This window comes from Zophobas morio, unplaced genomic scaffold, assembly GCF_036711695.1.
Source record: "Zophobas morio isolate AGI-343-1 ecotype UQ-CSIRO unplaced genomic scaffold, CSIRO_AGI_Zmor_V1 ptg000024l, whole genome shotgun sequence".
Classification (NCBI taxonomy): domain Eukaryota; kingdom Metazoa; phylum Arthropoda; class Insecta; order Coleoptera; family Tenebrionidae; genus Zophobas; species Zophobas morio.
Genome location: NW_026972129.1, coordinates 17,539,184 through 17,554,233, shown reverse-complemented (window position 1 = coordinate 17,554,233; position 15,050 = coordinate 17,539,184). Strand labels below are relative to the sequence as shown.

At 31.7% G+C, this 15,050-nt stretch overlaps 3 protein-coding genes across 12 annotated transcripts in view; 1 reads left to right on the top strand and 2 right to left on the bottom strand.

The window, feature by feature from the left end:
* Positions 1-15,050, top strand: part of Glut1 (Glucose transporter 1) — a 337,838-nt gene that overhangs the window by 310,936 nt on the left and 11,852 nt on the right. For 9 of the 10 annotated variants that reach the window (XM_064064022.1, XM_064064028.1, XM_064064026.1 and 6 more), the window contains 2 exons: positions 3,811-3,950; positions 4,234-4,263. In XM_064064022.1, coding sequence (XP_063920092.1) covers positions 3,811-3,950; positions 4,234-4,263 — 170 coding nt within the window. The remainder of the gene's footprint in view (positions 1-3,810; positions 3,951-4,233; positions 4,264-15,050) is intronic. The other variant, XM_064064023.1, reaches the window with a different exon arrangement.
* LOC135135541 (adult-specific cuticular protein ACP-22-like) lies at positions 895-1,606 on the bottom strand. Its single transcript, XM_064064625.1, has 3 exons — positions 1,428-1,606; positions 1,219-1,371; positions 895-1,171 (listed from the first exon to the last, which is right to left on the bottom strand). Exons 1-3 carry the CDS (start codon positions 1,440-1,442, stop codon positions 965-967), a joined length of 375 nt encoding a protein of 124 aa, XP_063920695.1. The 5' UTR covers positions 1,443-1,606; the 3' UTR covers positions 895-964.
* LOC135135075 (adult-specific cuticular protein ACP-22-like) lies at positions 2,677-4,471 on the bottom strand. Its single transcript, XM_064064032.1, has 5 exons — positions 4,127-4,471; positions 3,512-3,624; positions 3,238-3,463; positions 3,026-3,105; positions 2,677-2,980 (listed from the first exon to the last, which is right to left on the bottom strand). The coding sequence occupies exons 1-5, from the start codon at positions 4,149-4,151 to the stop codon at positions 2,771-2,773; spliced, it is 654 nt and encodes a 217-aa protein (XP_063920102.1). The 5' UTR covers positions 4,152-4,471; the 3' UTR covers positions 2,677-2,770.

The following is a 15,050-nucleotide window of genomic DNA, read 5'->3' as shown; positions in this document are numbered from 1 at the left end:
ACCCTTGTGAGTTTTCTATAAAAACTTTGCTGCAAATTGAATTTTATTAAGTTATATTCACAGTAGTAAACAAACATGTTACGGATTTAATACAGTTATTTATTGTAGATTTAGGATAATAAAAAGGGATTTTTGTAAACAAACTTGATTTATTTGTTAAAATACGTATCATAGGGGATTTATGTATCTAATCTAATAAAATCATCTCGAAAATATGTACATCGATCTGCAAGAGATATATGTAGTGCTTTTTAGGCGAAGGATGTTGACTCTTAATAAAATAACGGTTTTTTTTAGAAACTGGCTTTACAAATTTTCTAGAAAAACCAGTCAATGTATTTATTTATTAACGCCACTTTTGTGGCTCACATATGCTTCTGAACGGCTTTAGTTGTTGGAATGCACACATCATCCCACAAATTTTATAATGTTTGCGAACTCCTTCTGTTAATATGTTTAGTTATCCCCTTCTACCGAAAGAGCAATAAAAACACAATCAAAGGCAGCCATGGATTTTTGAAGATTTGTCTTTGATCGTTGCATTTTAACCTCAAGTTTTCAAATTGACGGTCATATGACAAGACGAAAATTCTATCAAAGATAAATCTTCAAAAAAAACATGGCTACCTTTGGTCGCTTTTTTGCTCATTCAATAATCTTACCTCATATTGACCATATTGTCTTTAGAAAACTCTTTCAAGATCGCCTCTAAAACGTCAACATCCATCGGTTTTTGACTGAAAATAAAGGTCACAGGAAATATAAATATGCTTTAGTGAGCGTAAACAGAATCGTTCTATATCCTTACCTGTCAAACTTTCAAACATTTTCTTCTGTTGCTCTGAAAGTACAAATTAAATAAAACTATGATTTTAAACTTTATTTCGCAACAAAACAATCTGACTTCAACAACTAAATATTAACAATTACATTATTTTGATCTCTAGCCCGTTCAACTAAACAATTAATCGTGTTTCCTCCATGAGACTTTAGCCACAAATCCTTGCTTTTTATCAGAAGTGTAATCAACCACACGGACAGTTTTGTGGTCAGGTTCTAATAAACTGTATCTACCCTTTACTTTGTACCCATCACGAACTTCATGCTTGTCTTTATAATCCTTCGTTTTATGATCAGCAACACGGTAGTCATAGTGATATTCAGGATGAGCCTAGATGACCAAATTTAAGAAAAATAGTACAATCGAGACTCACTCACCTTTAAATGAATAACTTCTTCATGATGAACATCCACAGGAGTAATGAAATGGGATCCTCCCCATCCTATTCCGTAATGTCCTTCGCGGCGTTCTTCGTGCCCTCCTCCTTGGCAAAGAACTCCGATCACTCCAAGTGACAAGATTGTTAAAGTCTAAGAAAAACACTTTGTGTTTGATGTTTCCAGATATTAAATTTAGCCAAACTTACAATAAATAATTTCATGTTACTGCTGTAAACGCTTTGGTCCGTGTTAGCAAACTGACGACGACAGAGGCAGGAACCACACTATATAGTACCGATTTGTGAAAGGGTCATTTGAATTTGGACTAATTCCTCTTAAACCTGCCGTCTAAATTTTTCGTGCGGCAATTATACGGTCCACATGTTTTGGTCACATAAAGTGTACTAGATATTTTCTGTGTGTGGCAAATGTTTGACTCATGTGTGATTCAGTGTCAATTTCTTTTTAAAATGTGTAAAAATACACCTTATTTCATATTCCAAAACATGTGTGGTGTCCAAATAGATTAAATTTGTGGCACAGATAATAATGTATGCAACTCTGAATGAAATTTCTACAAAAACTTGGCTGCAAAATGCTGCAAAAATAACACAGATTTAAGACACTTATGACAGATTTAGGACATAAAAAGACATTTCTGTAATCAAATTTATATTATATGTTTAAATAGGTATCATAGATGATTTTTTTGATATCGACTTGTTTATAACTAAAACATAAATAAAAGATTTTTAACTTTCGCTTTATTTGTTCTAGTTGTGTATGCAAAAATCTTCAAAAATAGTGTGCAATAGCACTAGAGGGCTCATAAACCTACTTTCAGATGTGGTGTTTATTATTTCTAATGCCTATTTTAAATTGGTTGTAATTAGTATTAGAAAAAAAATTCTACAATAGAAATAATTTAATTAGATGACACGTAAAGATTAATACAACGACAAGAACAATTTCTAGCTTGATTTCTTAACATCATAATTAATAAAACAAATTAATTTCTAATTAAATCTTTCCTATACAGAGAATTTTGGATTTTTTGACGATTGGGCCGACTTTTGTGTTTTATAGCAGCAATTAAGGATTGCACGTAACCATTTCCAGCTGATCAATCAGAAGAAAATAATTTTTACTCGACTTAAGTAGCAGCTATTTAAGTGAACTGACTTAATTACTAATTTAAGTGGAATACTTTCATCGATTTAGTTAATATTTTTATGTTCTCATGATAATAAATAGTAACCACTGCTCCAATTTATGTTACTTAATGGTAATTGAAAAGAACTGATTCTTAGTTTCGATTTGATTGTATACAAGCTCTTATAAAACAGATAATGAAACAGCATGACTTTGATGGCACGGCTCTCATCTAAATGTTTTCCATGATGTATTTTATTTGATAGATCTCTTGAAATAAGATATTAAAGAAAACAAAAGGAATTCGATATTTTAAAGTTTATTTCGCAACAAAACAGGTCGACTTTACATAACTAACAATAATTAATAACAGCTAAAACCATGGCAATTTAAGAATTTATTCATGATGCTTCCTCCACGACACTTTAGCAATGAATCCTTGCTTCTTATCAGAAGTATAATCAACCACACGGACAGTTTTGTGGTCTGGTTCTAATAAACTGTATCTACCCTTTACTTTGTACCCATCACGGACTTCATGTTTACTCTTATAGTCCTTAGTTTTGTGGTCAGCTACACGATAATCGTAGTGATATTCAGGGTGGGCCTAAAACACTATTAAAAAAAACAGAACCCAAAAATGACAACAAACCTTCAAATGAACAGCTTCTTCGTGGTGTACATCAACAGGAGTAATGAAATGAGATCCTCCCCATCCAATTCCGTAATGTTCTTCACGGCGATGATGGCCTTCGCCGCCGCCGCCGCCGCCGCCACCACCACCACCTCCACCGCCTCCGCCGCCTCCTCCTCCACCTCCACCGCCCAGTTCTAATCCTCCTTCGAACAGGTGGTGTTCTCCACCACCTCCTCCTCCGCCACCGCCGCCGCCGCCGCCGCCTCCGCCTCCGCCGCCTCCTTCACCACCGCCGCCATGATGGCCGATTTCAATGCCACGGCTAAGGCCGATGATGGAGCCTTTAGAGTGGTAGCCGCCACCTCCTAGTCCTTCTCCATGTTCGTCATATCCTCCTCCTCCTCCTCCTTGGGAGAGAACACCGATCACTCCAAATGAAGCAATCGATAATGTCTGAAGAGAAAATTATGAGATTATCGCTTTTACGTGTCATTTACTTACAATAAATAATCTCATGTTGTTGTTGTTGCTATTACTTTGGTCGGTACTGAACAACTGACACCGACATGAGGCACCAACCCCATTATATACTAATGATTCGTGAAAGGGCTCCACTAATTTGAATTAATAGATATGTTATATTTTAATATATGATAAATAGTTAACAGTTTTCTTATTTTGTCGACTAATACAGATGAACTTGGACTAGTTATCAATTATCGAACCATGCGTTCAAGTTATTATAATTTTATATTAATCAGTATCGAAAGTAGCGCTAATTATTTTGTGATTTGTTTCAGAATGCCCTCGATAACTACACGTTCCTGCCATTTAGCGTGTTCCTAGCTATATTCTGGATTTTCACATACAAAAAGGTCCCAGAGACGAAGAACAAGACCTTTGAAGAAATCCTTGCCTTGTTTAGACACGGAAATGGAAGGTAAGTATAATGAACCTCTTAAACAATTTCATTTCTTGAGACCATCAACGCATTAATTAGTATAAAACACGAGTCTTTTTACAATTAAAGTATCCAATCAACAATCTGTGCTCTTTGAGATGAATAAAACATTATTCTATTCTGTGGGTAATCTGTAATTAAAAGGTTTCACTTACGTTGCCACTCGCCAGATTGTATCATTTTAATTTATGGGAGTTTTGGTAAAAGCGGCTGTTTTCGATTTGAAAATGTGTGATTATTGATGACTTTTTACGTTGTTTAGGGCTAGTTTTCGAGACAGCCGCCTGTACGGGTGAGTGATGGCATGTTCTTTAGTGTTGTATCGTCTTGCATGTGCACGCTATTTTATCTGACTTCTATACATAAATAGAGCCAGATCTTAGAATACTCATGCCTAAAACACACATTATACATCTGTAGTACAGTAACAGACAAAGATATTTGTATTGAAAAAATATCAAACTCAAACCTCCCGTTCGCTTGGATTTATTTCTTTTATATTTATTCAGTTACAGTACTTCAAAATTACTGCCAGTATCGAAAATAAACTGTTTCATTAAAATGAATTAAGAATAAATGATCACACTTGCTTATTTTTTTAAGAAAAACTTTTAATAAACCCTTGAATCGGTAAGATCGTTGTAGAAGTATGCACTTAACGCATTATTTCCAAAATTGTGAATATCACTCCCAAATATTTTGGTGTGCATGGTAACAAGTTTCTGAGCAACGCAACCGATAAAACATTTTTTGTGGCGTAAACAAAATATTATTTCTTAGTTGTTTGTTCATTTGCATCTGTAATAAATACAAGCTACTTGTAGTAAAAACTGATTTTGTGATCCAACTTTATATACCAAAAAAAAAAATGTTTGTCTCTATTGTATGTATATTTCGACATAGGACTGTTATTTATTTTTAAATGCCACCTTCATTGGTTTTTCCAATAAATATCAAACGGTGTAATATAATTAGTAAATAAAATAAAATATATATTTATTGACACCATACAAGATAAAATTATTTGTGTTATAAAATATATCTTAATTAATTTTACTTATGTTTATTTTCCTTCTAAAAATTTATAAATTATCTGATGCAACAATTTCATATTCTAAATGTCAAGCTCTTTTATATCGGCTAAAAATAATGGCGTTTACAAAATCACATCTATTTTATTTTCAAAATACACACAAAACAACTTGTAGCCGTATTAACTACTTACGAGAAATAATATTAGTAAAATTTTACAAAAAAGTACGTTTTAGCGTTATAAATTTAAACATGTGAAAACCAAATTTGTGATTTTCTTTACGGAGTTTGTGTGTTGTAACGATGCTACTTCTATGTTAGCATAATTTAATTCTATACTTCTTTCCAGCTACTAATAGATTTTTTTATCGAGTTACTTTAAATATTCATTAACAAAGAATAATCAACATACACATTTTTATGCTAATTAAAAAAAACTCATCATATTTTGCACATTTTGGGTAGAATTTATTCGGCAAAATTTTGAGCTGACGTCATCGGTTTTTTGGAAGGGATGAGGAAATATATTTTGATTAAAAATGTGTCAGGCTTATTGTAACTTTAAAATATCTGCAGGATTTCAAAGCATTCGATTTTGCAGATTCAAAATGAAATTGTAAGATGTTGTTTTATAATTTTGATTTTTTTTTTTTTCAAAAATCTGGACGTTTCCTATTATAAATACAAAATTTGACAACAATCGGCCCAGTACTTTCGGAGATCATCTGTCTAATAAAAATCCGGGACGGACAGACAGGCGGACAGACAGACAGACAGACAGAGACAAACAGACAGACAGACAGACGAACGGACGGAAACGAGAAACCTATTTCTTCCTACTGTTGAGGTTATGAAAGCTCGCGAAAACATAAAAGTAGAGAGTCGGTCGACGGAAAAAACAAAATTTCAAAATCTCAATCTGCTTGACAGATTGGCTAATTTTTATATGAAATCTTCTGATAACTAATAATGTGTATATGTATGTATTTATTTGATAAAAATTAACTTTACCAAGACTCACTCACAGGGCCAATTTATTTCAATTTTGGAAATTTTGAAAAAATTACAGCAGTTTAAACTTTATTCATCTAGAAAATACGACAATAAATCCAGTTGTTTTGTTTAACAGAGAAACGATTTCTTTTAAGTTCAATATACAGGGTGATTAAATATCGTGTACTAAGTTCTACTACTATTATTAAGTTCACAAGTCTAGGTTCAGAAAAAAATAAAAAAAAATCCTTATGCCTTTCACTTACAATAATAAAATACCAATTTTGGTAGATGGATTAAAAAAGGTGAAAAATTAGCCACTCTCAGTTTCATTCTGAAGAATTTTTCATTTTTTGTAACATTATAAAATGAAATCTGAATACTTCCAAAATTATTTTGAATAATTAAAGTACGATCGATTTCAGGAACCCAATACCAAATAGTGAAATGCCAAATGGCCAAATATCTAAAACAAAAATTAATCTATCTCTTCTATATTTGGGCCTAATGATTTTTTTAAATTTATTTTTTGGTCATTTTAGTATCAGGCTGTGTTCAAAGGTCGACTTTTAAAAATATTTTTGTATATCATTTGTGGATAAAATTAATTAACAATTTTCCGGAAAACGGAACTTTTATTTATTTCAGACAATTGCTGATGTATGCAATTTTTCATCATTTTTATAAATTCGGTCTTTACATTTAGTTAGTGGCTAAGAATTCCTACCAAAAAAGCAATTTTTCATACCCTATTTCTTACAAGAGTAAATACTTACAACTTGATTAAATTAAATTTACCTTTTAATGTTATTATCATACAGCTGCTGTAATTTTCAAGATTTTTTATCAAAAAAATGTATTTATAAAATTAGTAGAACAATTGCAAAATTTTAAAATGATAAAAGTATATGAATAACCTATTACATTCATAAGGTATATGAAACACGGAACCAATATTGCACAAACATTTTTGTTAACATTGTGATTAAAACTAAATGCGGGTTCATAAACCACAAATGTAGGAATATATTATTACATAACATTTAAATAATGAAAAATTATTAAATTAAATTTTTCTAATTTTATTTTTAGTACGAGTACGATAACTCTTATAAGTTAAAATAATATGCGTATGTGTGTGTATTTTTTTTTACAAGTCTTTCAAAAACCACAAATATAAATTCGAATATTTTGCATATTTTAGACAGGCAAAATTTTGAGATGACATCATCAAATTTTTTGAGGAGGATAAACGAATAAATTTTGGTTAACGATTTGCATTAGAATAACCTTAAAACGTTTGCAAGATTTCAGAGCATTCGGTTTTACAGTTTAAATCTTAAAACGCAAAATACATATTGTTATACAATTTTGATTTTTTTCCACAACTCTGGATGTCTGGAGTAAGAACTCAAACGGATTCATAAATCACAAGTGGAGGAGAATCTTATTTAATAAAATTTACTATAAAAATTTTAGAGATGACGTTAGCGCTGTACCATCTATACGATTTTCCTAGAATACGTATAAAATTTTACAGCAATCGATTCGGTAGTTTCGGAAATCATCGGTCTAATAATAAACGATATAGACAGACAGGCAGACGACAGATAGACGGAAACATGAAAACTACTTTTTCGTGATTATTACGTTCAACTGAAAAATTTTGTGGATTTTTTTCTAAAGAAAAAAATCTGCCATTGCAGTGTCTCATTATCAAGTGTGTTATTTCACTGAACACATTTATTTTTATCATAAATTTTCTACCAACTTTTTTCTTGTAAATTAATGCACTATTATACGTTGTTTACCGTTGTTTTTCACACGCTATCTAAATTAAAATTAAAGCAGTAAATTTACCTTCCCATACCAAATTTCTTTAGTTTATTACAAACTTCTTATAGTTTTTCATATTCGCTTCAAAGAGATTATGTATTAACAAAAATGCTTCCAAACAGATAAAATTAACTTTCGCTATTATGCCTGACTCATCGAAATAATGATCTGTGCCACTTCAGAGAAAACATGTAAGTCTCTAGTATAGGACTGATAAGAAGACAATGATATTGTTCTGGAAATCCCAGTTCGAATTTTTTGTTGATCATCGTGAGTAGTTCCTAATTTGGATGTTATTTAACTAACATTTTCTACTAAAAGGGTGATTTTCGCTAATATTTGTAACATAACATTTACTCATCCCCTCTAAGAGATTTATGACGTCATTTCAAATTATTGTTTTCACTTGTGACTTGACCATCCATCTGCATTACTAATTTTCCAATTTATCTAAAAAATTACAATACAAACAAAATTTTGGGTGGTCCAAAGTGAAAAGATGATAACGTCAATGTAGATAAGTACTTGATTAATCTTTATTATTGACTATAATTCCCTTGAAGACCGATACATCTTTCTAAAATTTCGTGAAAATTATGAAATGTTTGCCTTCAAATGTATTTTTATTCATTGAGATCATAATCTCATTCTTAAGCAATACATTTTTTAATAAGACGTATAACTCTTAACCAGTATAATCTTCAAATTATGAGATGATTGTTTTATCATCTATTTACCGAGTGCTGATGCATCAGACACTGATTACTAGGATTAATCTGCTAAATAAGTCGCAATAATCTATATTATGCATGTCATGATTTTCAGATATTTTTTATTTTGAAATTCAGTTCCATGAAGTTTGTTGTTAAACTTGGTTGTATTATAATACTGTTTATTACAAATGGGTGGATTTTTTTCTAGAAAAAACTAGAATACGCAGATGCCGGTTTTTCGATTCCTTTTGTCGGTCTGTTGTCTGTCCTTCATCGACTAGAACTATCGCAGCCTGCAAAGTAAAACACTAACCGAAGTTAATTTATTTGATTTCTCTAAAAATTGACGACGACATTTTTCTAAGTAAATTTTACATTTGGAATGTTATCAGGACGTGCCTGCTTACACCCTAAAATTGCGTTGATGTTTATGATTCCGTCATACATTTTTCAGAAAAACGACTCATACTGTTTGCTTCGAATTGTTAAAGACAACAATATTATGATTGATTCAAAAAGTTGATGACGTCATCTCAAAAATTTGTTAAATAAATTGTCATAGAAGAAACGTCCTAATTTAAGCTTTTATTCACCTTAACAATTTTAGAAACTCGTTTAAAATTTATCATTGTTAATTTTTCAGTTATTCTAAATAGCATTGCTTTCAAAAAATGCCGCTATAGAATAAATTTTAACGCTGATTGCATACAGTTAGTGAAAATTACTGGAACTGTATCACAAAGTAAGTGCACACTACATTATTGGTCATTAAAATCTACTCTCATTGATAATAATAACAAAAATGATTGTACAAATTCGCATAATTTAGAAAGTATATTTTTAGTTAGACGAATGTGGTGTTAATTTGAGAAAGAAATTTTAATTCGTTTCAACGTTTAAAAACGCAAGTTTACAAATTTAACTTTAAACAAATAAATTCAAGTAGAATGGGAAGCCATTAGTATCCTTTTCATCCAATAGTTAATAGAAGTTTCGAACCCGACTGCACTATAAAACCAACAAAGGTACTCTTATTTACCATTTGAGTTCACCTAAGTGAGTTTTTCATATTTGTTTCACATTCACAGTCCCATTGCATAATTTACTTTCAATTACGGAAATTCTGTTAATTGGATAATTTCAGATACAACACAGATACATAATTACCGTCGCAATTTCGTGCAGTCGAAACGACATTACTTCAGTAATTTTTACACGATACACATATAAGTCACGCATGCGAGCCTTTCCCCTTCTCACGTGTTGGATGGTGTCCCCGGCCGTGCCGCTCCCGTCCCCGGGGGCGGCGCGCGCAGCAGCGTCCGCTTTAAATTCATCCACCCCCGGGCACATGGTGCGATGAATTTGGACCGGATCCGTCGCTCAGCTCGTGCGTTTCCGGGCGGGTCCGATCCCGGGTGAGCCATTTCCGGTGTAGTGCTGCATGCCTCGTCCGCCCCCCGAGCCGCCGGCCGGCGGCGGCTGGCGGCTCGGCGGCGGCGCGCTGACCCCTGCTCCAAGACAGTCTTCGGGCCAGCCTTACGCGTTGCGCTAACAGATGCTGACTGGCGGTGGCGTGTACCGCAGACGCGGCGGCTATGGCGGTGAAACGCGGGGGCGGGCGCGGCCCTCGCTGCAGGACCCGGCGCCGCTCAGCGCGCTCTCCTGGACCTGGCCGGACTCGCAGCCCTAACGGTGGGTGTCTCCATATCATCTGCTACCATTCTCACCCTTTGCCACGCGCGGAAGACGAGGAAGATGCTGGATGGGTCGAAACGTCACCGCTTTCGTTTCAGTTTTTTTCTGTTTTTGAGGGGTTAACAGATACGCGAGTCGAAGGAATTGACTGGCACACTCCAGTGTGTGTGGAAAGTCAGTTATTTACAACTGACGCTTTTTCGTCAAGATGAAACCTAAAAATGTTAGCAATGAATTATTAGTAGAAACGTGGAACCTCAAGAAATGATTAGACAGAGACCCTCAGTTTAAAAACTTCCCCGAAACTTTATAATCCGACATAGATTATTAGAAAATTTTAGATGTTATGCTATTGCTAAAAATTTAGAAATTCTGTAAATCTGTAAGCACCAGTTAAGAATAATAATAATAGGAAAAATTTTACTTCCATTTCCAAACAGGCTATAAGCCCAGTTACAGGAAACTTAAGAGGTAATGCAAAAAAAGACTCAAATTGAGATACTTAAATAACTAAAAGAAACAAAATAAATTAGAAAAAAGGACAAACTGTTACAAAAATAATAACGGCAGTAAAATAGTTTTGAGATTAAACGTATGTTAAATTAAATACCGACTACCTAAATTCCAAAAATATTTTCCAGGCACTTAGAAAGAATTTAAAAGTAAAAATTGTATGAGAAATGTGACCTATTTTATTATAGTTACTACACATAACGAAAACCGGATTTACTTTAAATAATATTAGACTATAATAAGTTCTAAGAGATTTGGTAATAACAGAGTTAATGAGGAACAAACCACAGATTGCTGTCAAAAGTGATGCCTAGATCTCTATAATTCGACTTAATATGTTACGAATGCAAAATCGGATGTACTTTTCTAGCAAACATAACATTTTATTATATACAGGGTGGGTGCTCCTCAAAACTTCATTCATATCGCTGTACAAAAATCAAAAACTAAAGTTATAGGGTTATTTGAAAATCTTACGCTGCAATTGTTTTCATCTATACAGAATGTTCGGTTTATTAAACCTAACACTTTTTTTTCAAATGAAATACGCTATACAGGGTGATTAAAAAATGACGCACGAACTCAATGGCACACTACTAAGTTCATACGTCTAAGTTCGAGAAAAATCATTAAAAATGTTTATTTTGGTTATACGTCAGTTTGACGTCCATTTAATAAAACAAAACATCAATTTAGATAGATTAAAAAAGTGAAAAATTAACCACTGTTGTCCAATTTCGAGTACCCAAAGCTAAATAGTGAAGTTCAATATTGGGAAATATTGAAAAGAAAAATTAAACTTGGAAGGCCTATCTATGTCTTCTAATGGGCGCAAGGATATTTTTAAATTATTGTTTTGTTCATATGTCGTAGACTTAGTGAACCATTTTGTTTTCACCCAGTATATTTTTACATATTCTGATCGACCTCTTCTTAGGCTTTATACCCACAGTTTATTTTTGAAATTCTCAGGCGACGATGCCAGTTGCCACGTTATTCTAATTTTTTTGAAATTTTTCACAATGGAAGGGTTAGCAAAAAATCGCAATAGGGTTATTTTTAAATCTGTGTTACAATATTTTGTGGAGAATAAATTAAGGTGTTGTGGTTTAAATAAAACTGAGTCTCAATATACATAGGGTGTATAAAAAAATTATTACAATTTTCAAAAATCGATATTTTAGTTTCTTCAAATAGAAACCCTGTTTTTTATTACTGCATCTTATTCTACTTTTTGAAGTATTTTCAATGTTTCAAAGTAATAGTTACTGCCGTTTTTACTCTTTTAAGAGACAGACCGACATATTGTAAGAAAGAAAGCAAAAAATAGACTAAGATGTAGTAATATTTTTTACATTCAATTTTGATTTGATTAATACTGTAACAAAGCGCGTTTATTTATCCAAAAAACACAGATTTTTACAAACCTTTGCATTCCTAAAAAAATTCAAGAAAATCGGAATAATGTGCCAACGTCGCATCGGAATTTCAAAAATAGACTATGGTTTTAGAACCTAGGAAGAAGCCAATGAGAACATGTAAAAATATATAGGGTTTTCTATTTAAATAACTAAATTGTATGTTATGTCTCAAAAACATAACTCTGTATAGTTGGAAATAATTTTAATGTTTGGTGCTCAAAGAACCTTTACTTTAGTCTGTAACATTTTTATTATAATTAATAAATAATTACTGATATATCGAGGAACGCACTCTTAATGATTCACCTGTACATGGCTTGTTTGATGCGATTTTGGATTAGACACTATTAGAATATATGGCGAAAATATGTACAATTTCTTCAACAGTTCACTTTTTAGGGGCGTGGACAAAATAATGGAACATAATGTATACAAACTCAGGGTAACGTTGTTTAAATTTTCAATTCGAATAAAAAGTGTACATTTTGAAACAAATGAAACAAAAAATTTTTAATTAACAATAATGTGACATTTTAAGAAAACGACGTTTTGGAAAAACGTCAATGTTGACGTTTCTTTTTTTGCAAATCTTACATTGATTCAAAATTGTTTAACACGTATGAAAATTGTCGGATTAACTGTGAAATGTGTATTTTGAGTTGAGTGAATATTTCGATGCCCTTAAAAAATGAACTGTAGATTTGTAGGCTTATTACTTTTTGAAAGTGGCGTTATGTTCATTTTCTAAAGTTGGCAGTTTTGTGAGTTTTAACTGAAAAAACATCAAATTCGTGTTTTCATATTTTTTTCTTATTAACTTAAATGTCTTCCAGTTAATAAATACAGTAGAACCTCTCTAAGGCGAACTGCTAAGGGATAAGAAAAATTATTCGAATTATGAAAAAATTTTGTTAATTAATTAAATATGAAAATTTAATACTACGTACTTATTATACTTAAGAATATATTGCACATGGTAATTTCTCGTAGTAAAATAAGAATTTTGCAGTTAAAATCGTCACAACTGAAACAGGGCGGGTGGGCGGGGCTTATGATTTGACTTTTTTTTCTTCTTAATGTACATACTCTTCACAACAAAAAGCTGAAAACATGTTTAAAATGATAAATTTTATTTCCCCCACTTCTCTACAAATTTACCATTTTAAACAAGTTTTCAGTTTCTTGTCGTGAATAGAAAACTACGTACATATGAAAAAAAAAGGCAAAATACAAACCCCGCCCACCCGCCCTCGTCTCAATTGTGATGGCATAATTTCAGCCAGGAGGGATTTTTCAAATCCATGGCCAACTACGCCCTTAGAATCATTTATAAAAACCCTGTATATGAATTTAATATGAAACTTTGATTTTTTTCAAAAGTATTTTTAGATCAATTGTTTGTGCTAGATTCTATTCTAATCAACGCTTAAGGACACGATACTTTTTTTAGTGTATGAAGATAAATAACACATCTGATAACTGAACTCGAAATTTACATGTCACAGATAAGAAAAAACAAGTATTAATTACCCTAATTCAAGTGTTCTAAACAAAATACGTTTTTTGTAATCATAAACATTGGCAGCCTATTTGTTTCTGGAATTCCAATTATTTTGTAAAAGAATTGAAATTGGTCAAAAAAAATAGAATACAGATATTAGTTCAAATTTGAATGCCTATATTAAGGAATGTCAAGAACGTTTAAATATAATAAAATACATTGAATTTATTGTTGTTATTATTATTATTATTATTATTATTATTATGATTTCAACACAAGTTTAGTATATGCTAAATAATAGGTGATCAAAATTTTTTGAGATTAGAGTTGGCCGTTAAAATCTTTATTAAATCTACCTAATAAACTATTCATCAAATTATACAGTAGTTACACCATTTATAACAAGTATGTATAAAAGAGTTCCACTAATAATTAACATATAATCTAAAAATCTAAAATCATTGGGATACCGTAATATAACACTTCTGTTATACATGACATTAATTGTCAGACTAAGTATTGTTATGCTTTTTCTACACAGTGTAGTGAAAAAAAGACTTAATGTTGGCTATGGTAATCAACTTATAATTTTAGTGCCTATAGGTAAATTTAGAACGCATCCCATCCATTACAAAATCATAGCTAACTGTAATTCTTTTTTCTTTCGACAGCATCATATTCCAAAAATAATATCTCATGAAGAGTACTACTAAATTTTTAGTCTTTAGTTAATTGTGTTTGTCAATCAATGTAATGGTAAGTAAGTCGAGGAGCGATTACTTAAAAAAAAAAGAAAAACACTATTGAAGTAATGTCGTTCTAAATTTTTCAAATTATTTTTACACAAAATTCCACTTCGTACTGCACAATTAACGGTAGCACTGTAAAGCTTTCACCTATCATTTTTTCCTAATATAAAATTTTATAGAATCAGGGTAACCTAATAATTTTAAATAGGGACTATAATGCAAATTACTGAAAATATAACACACTTAATAAAAAGTAATAAAATAAAACCAATATTTCATAGAACACATACATTTTTTTTTGGACTACGAAAATGTATGAAAAAAATAAACTGATGCTATTTTTTTCAGAAAACCACCTTTCTCTTTTTACATTGAAACACAATTAATTCATTTACATAAGTACCAATAACCCTATAGCGAGTGCATATAGATATATCCGAAAAGAAAAAAAATAAATCAAAAAGTAAATCTGACAACACAGGGACATTTCCGTCTTCCTCATCATATTATAGGTTTTTGTGCCTGAAATTGTATTTTCACGTGTTCCACATTTTACAATATTTCAATGATTCTGCATCATATATTACTAAGTACAAAAATTTATTGTATTTTTTATTCTGATG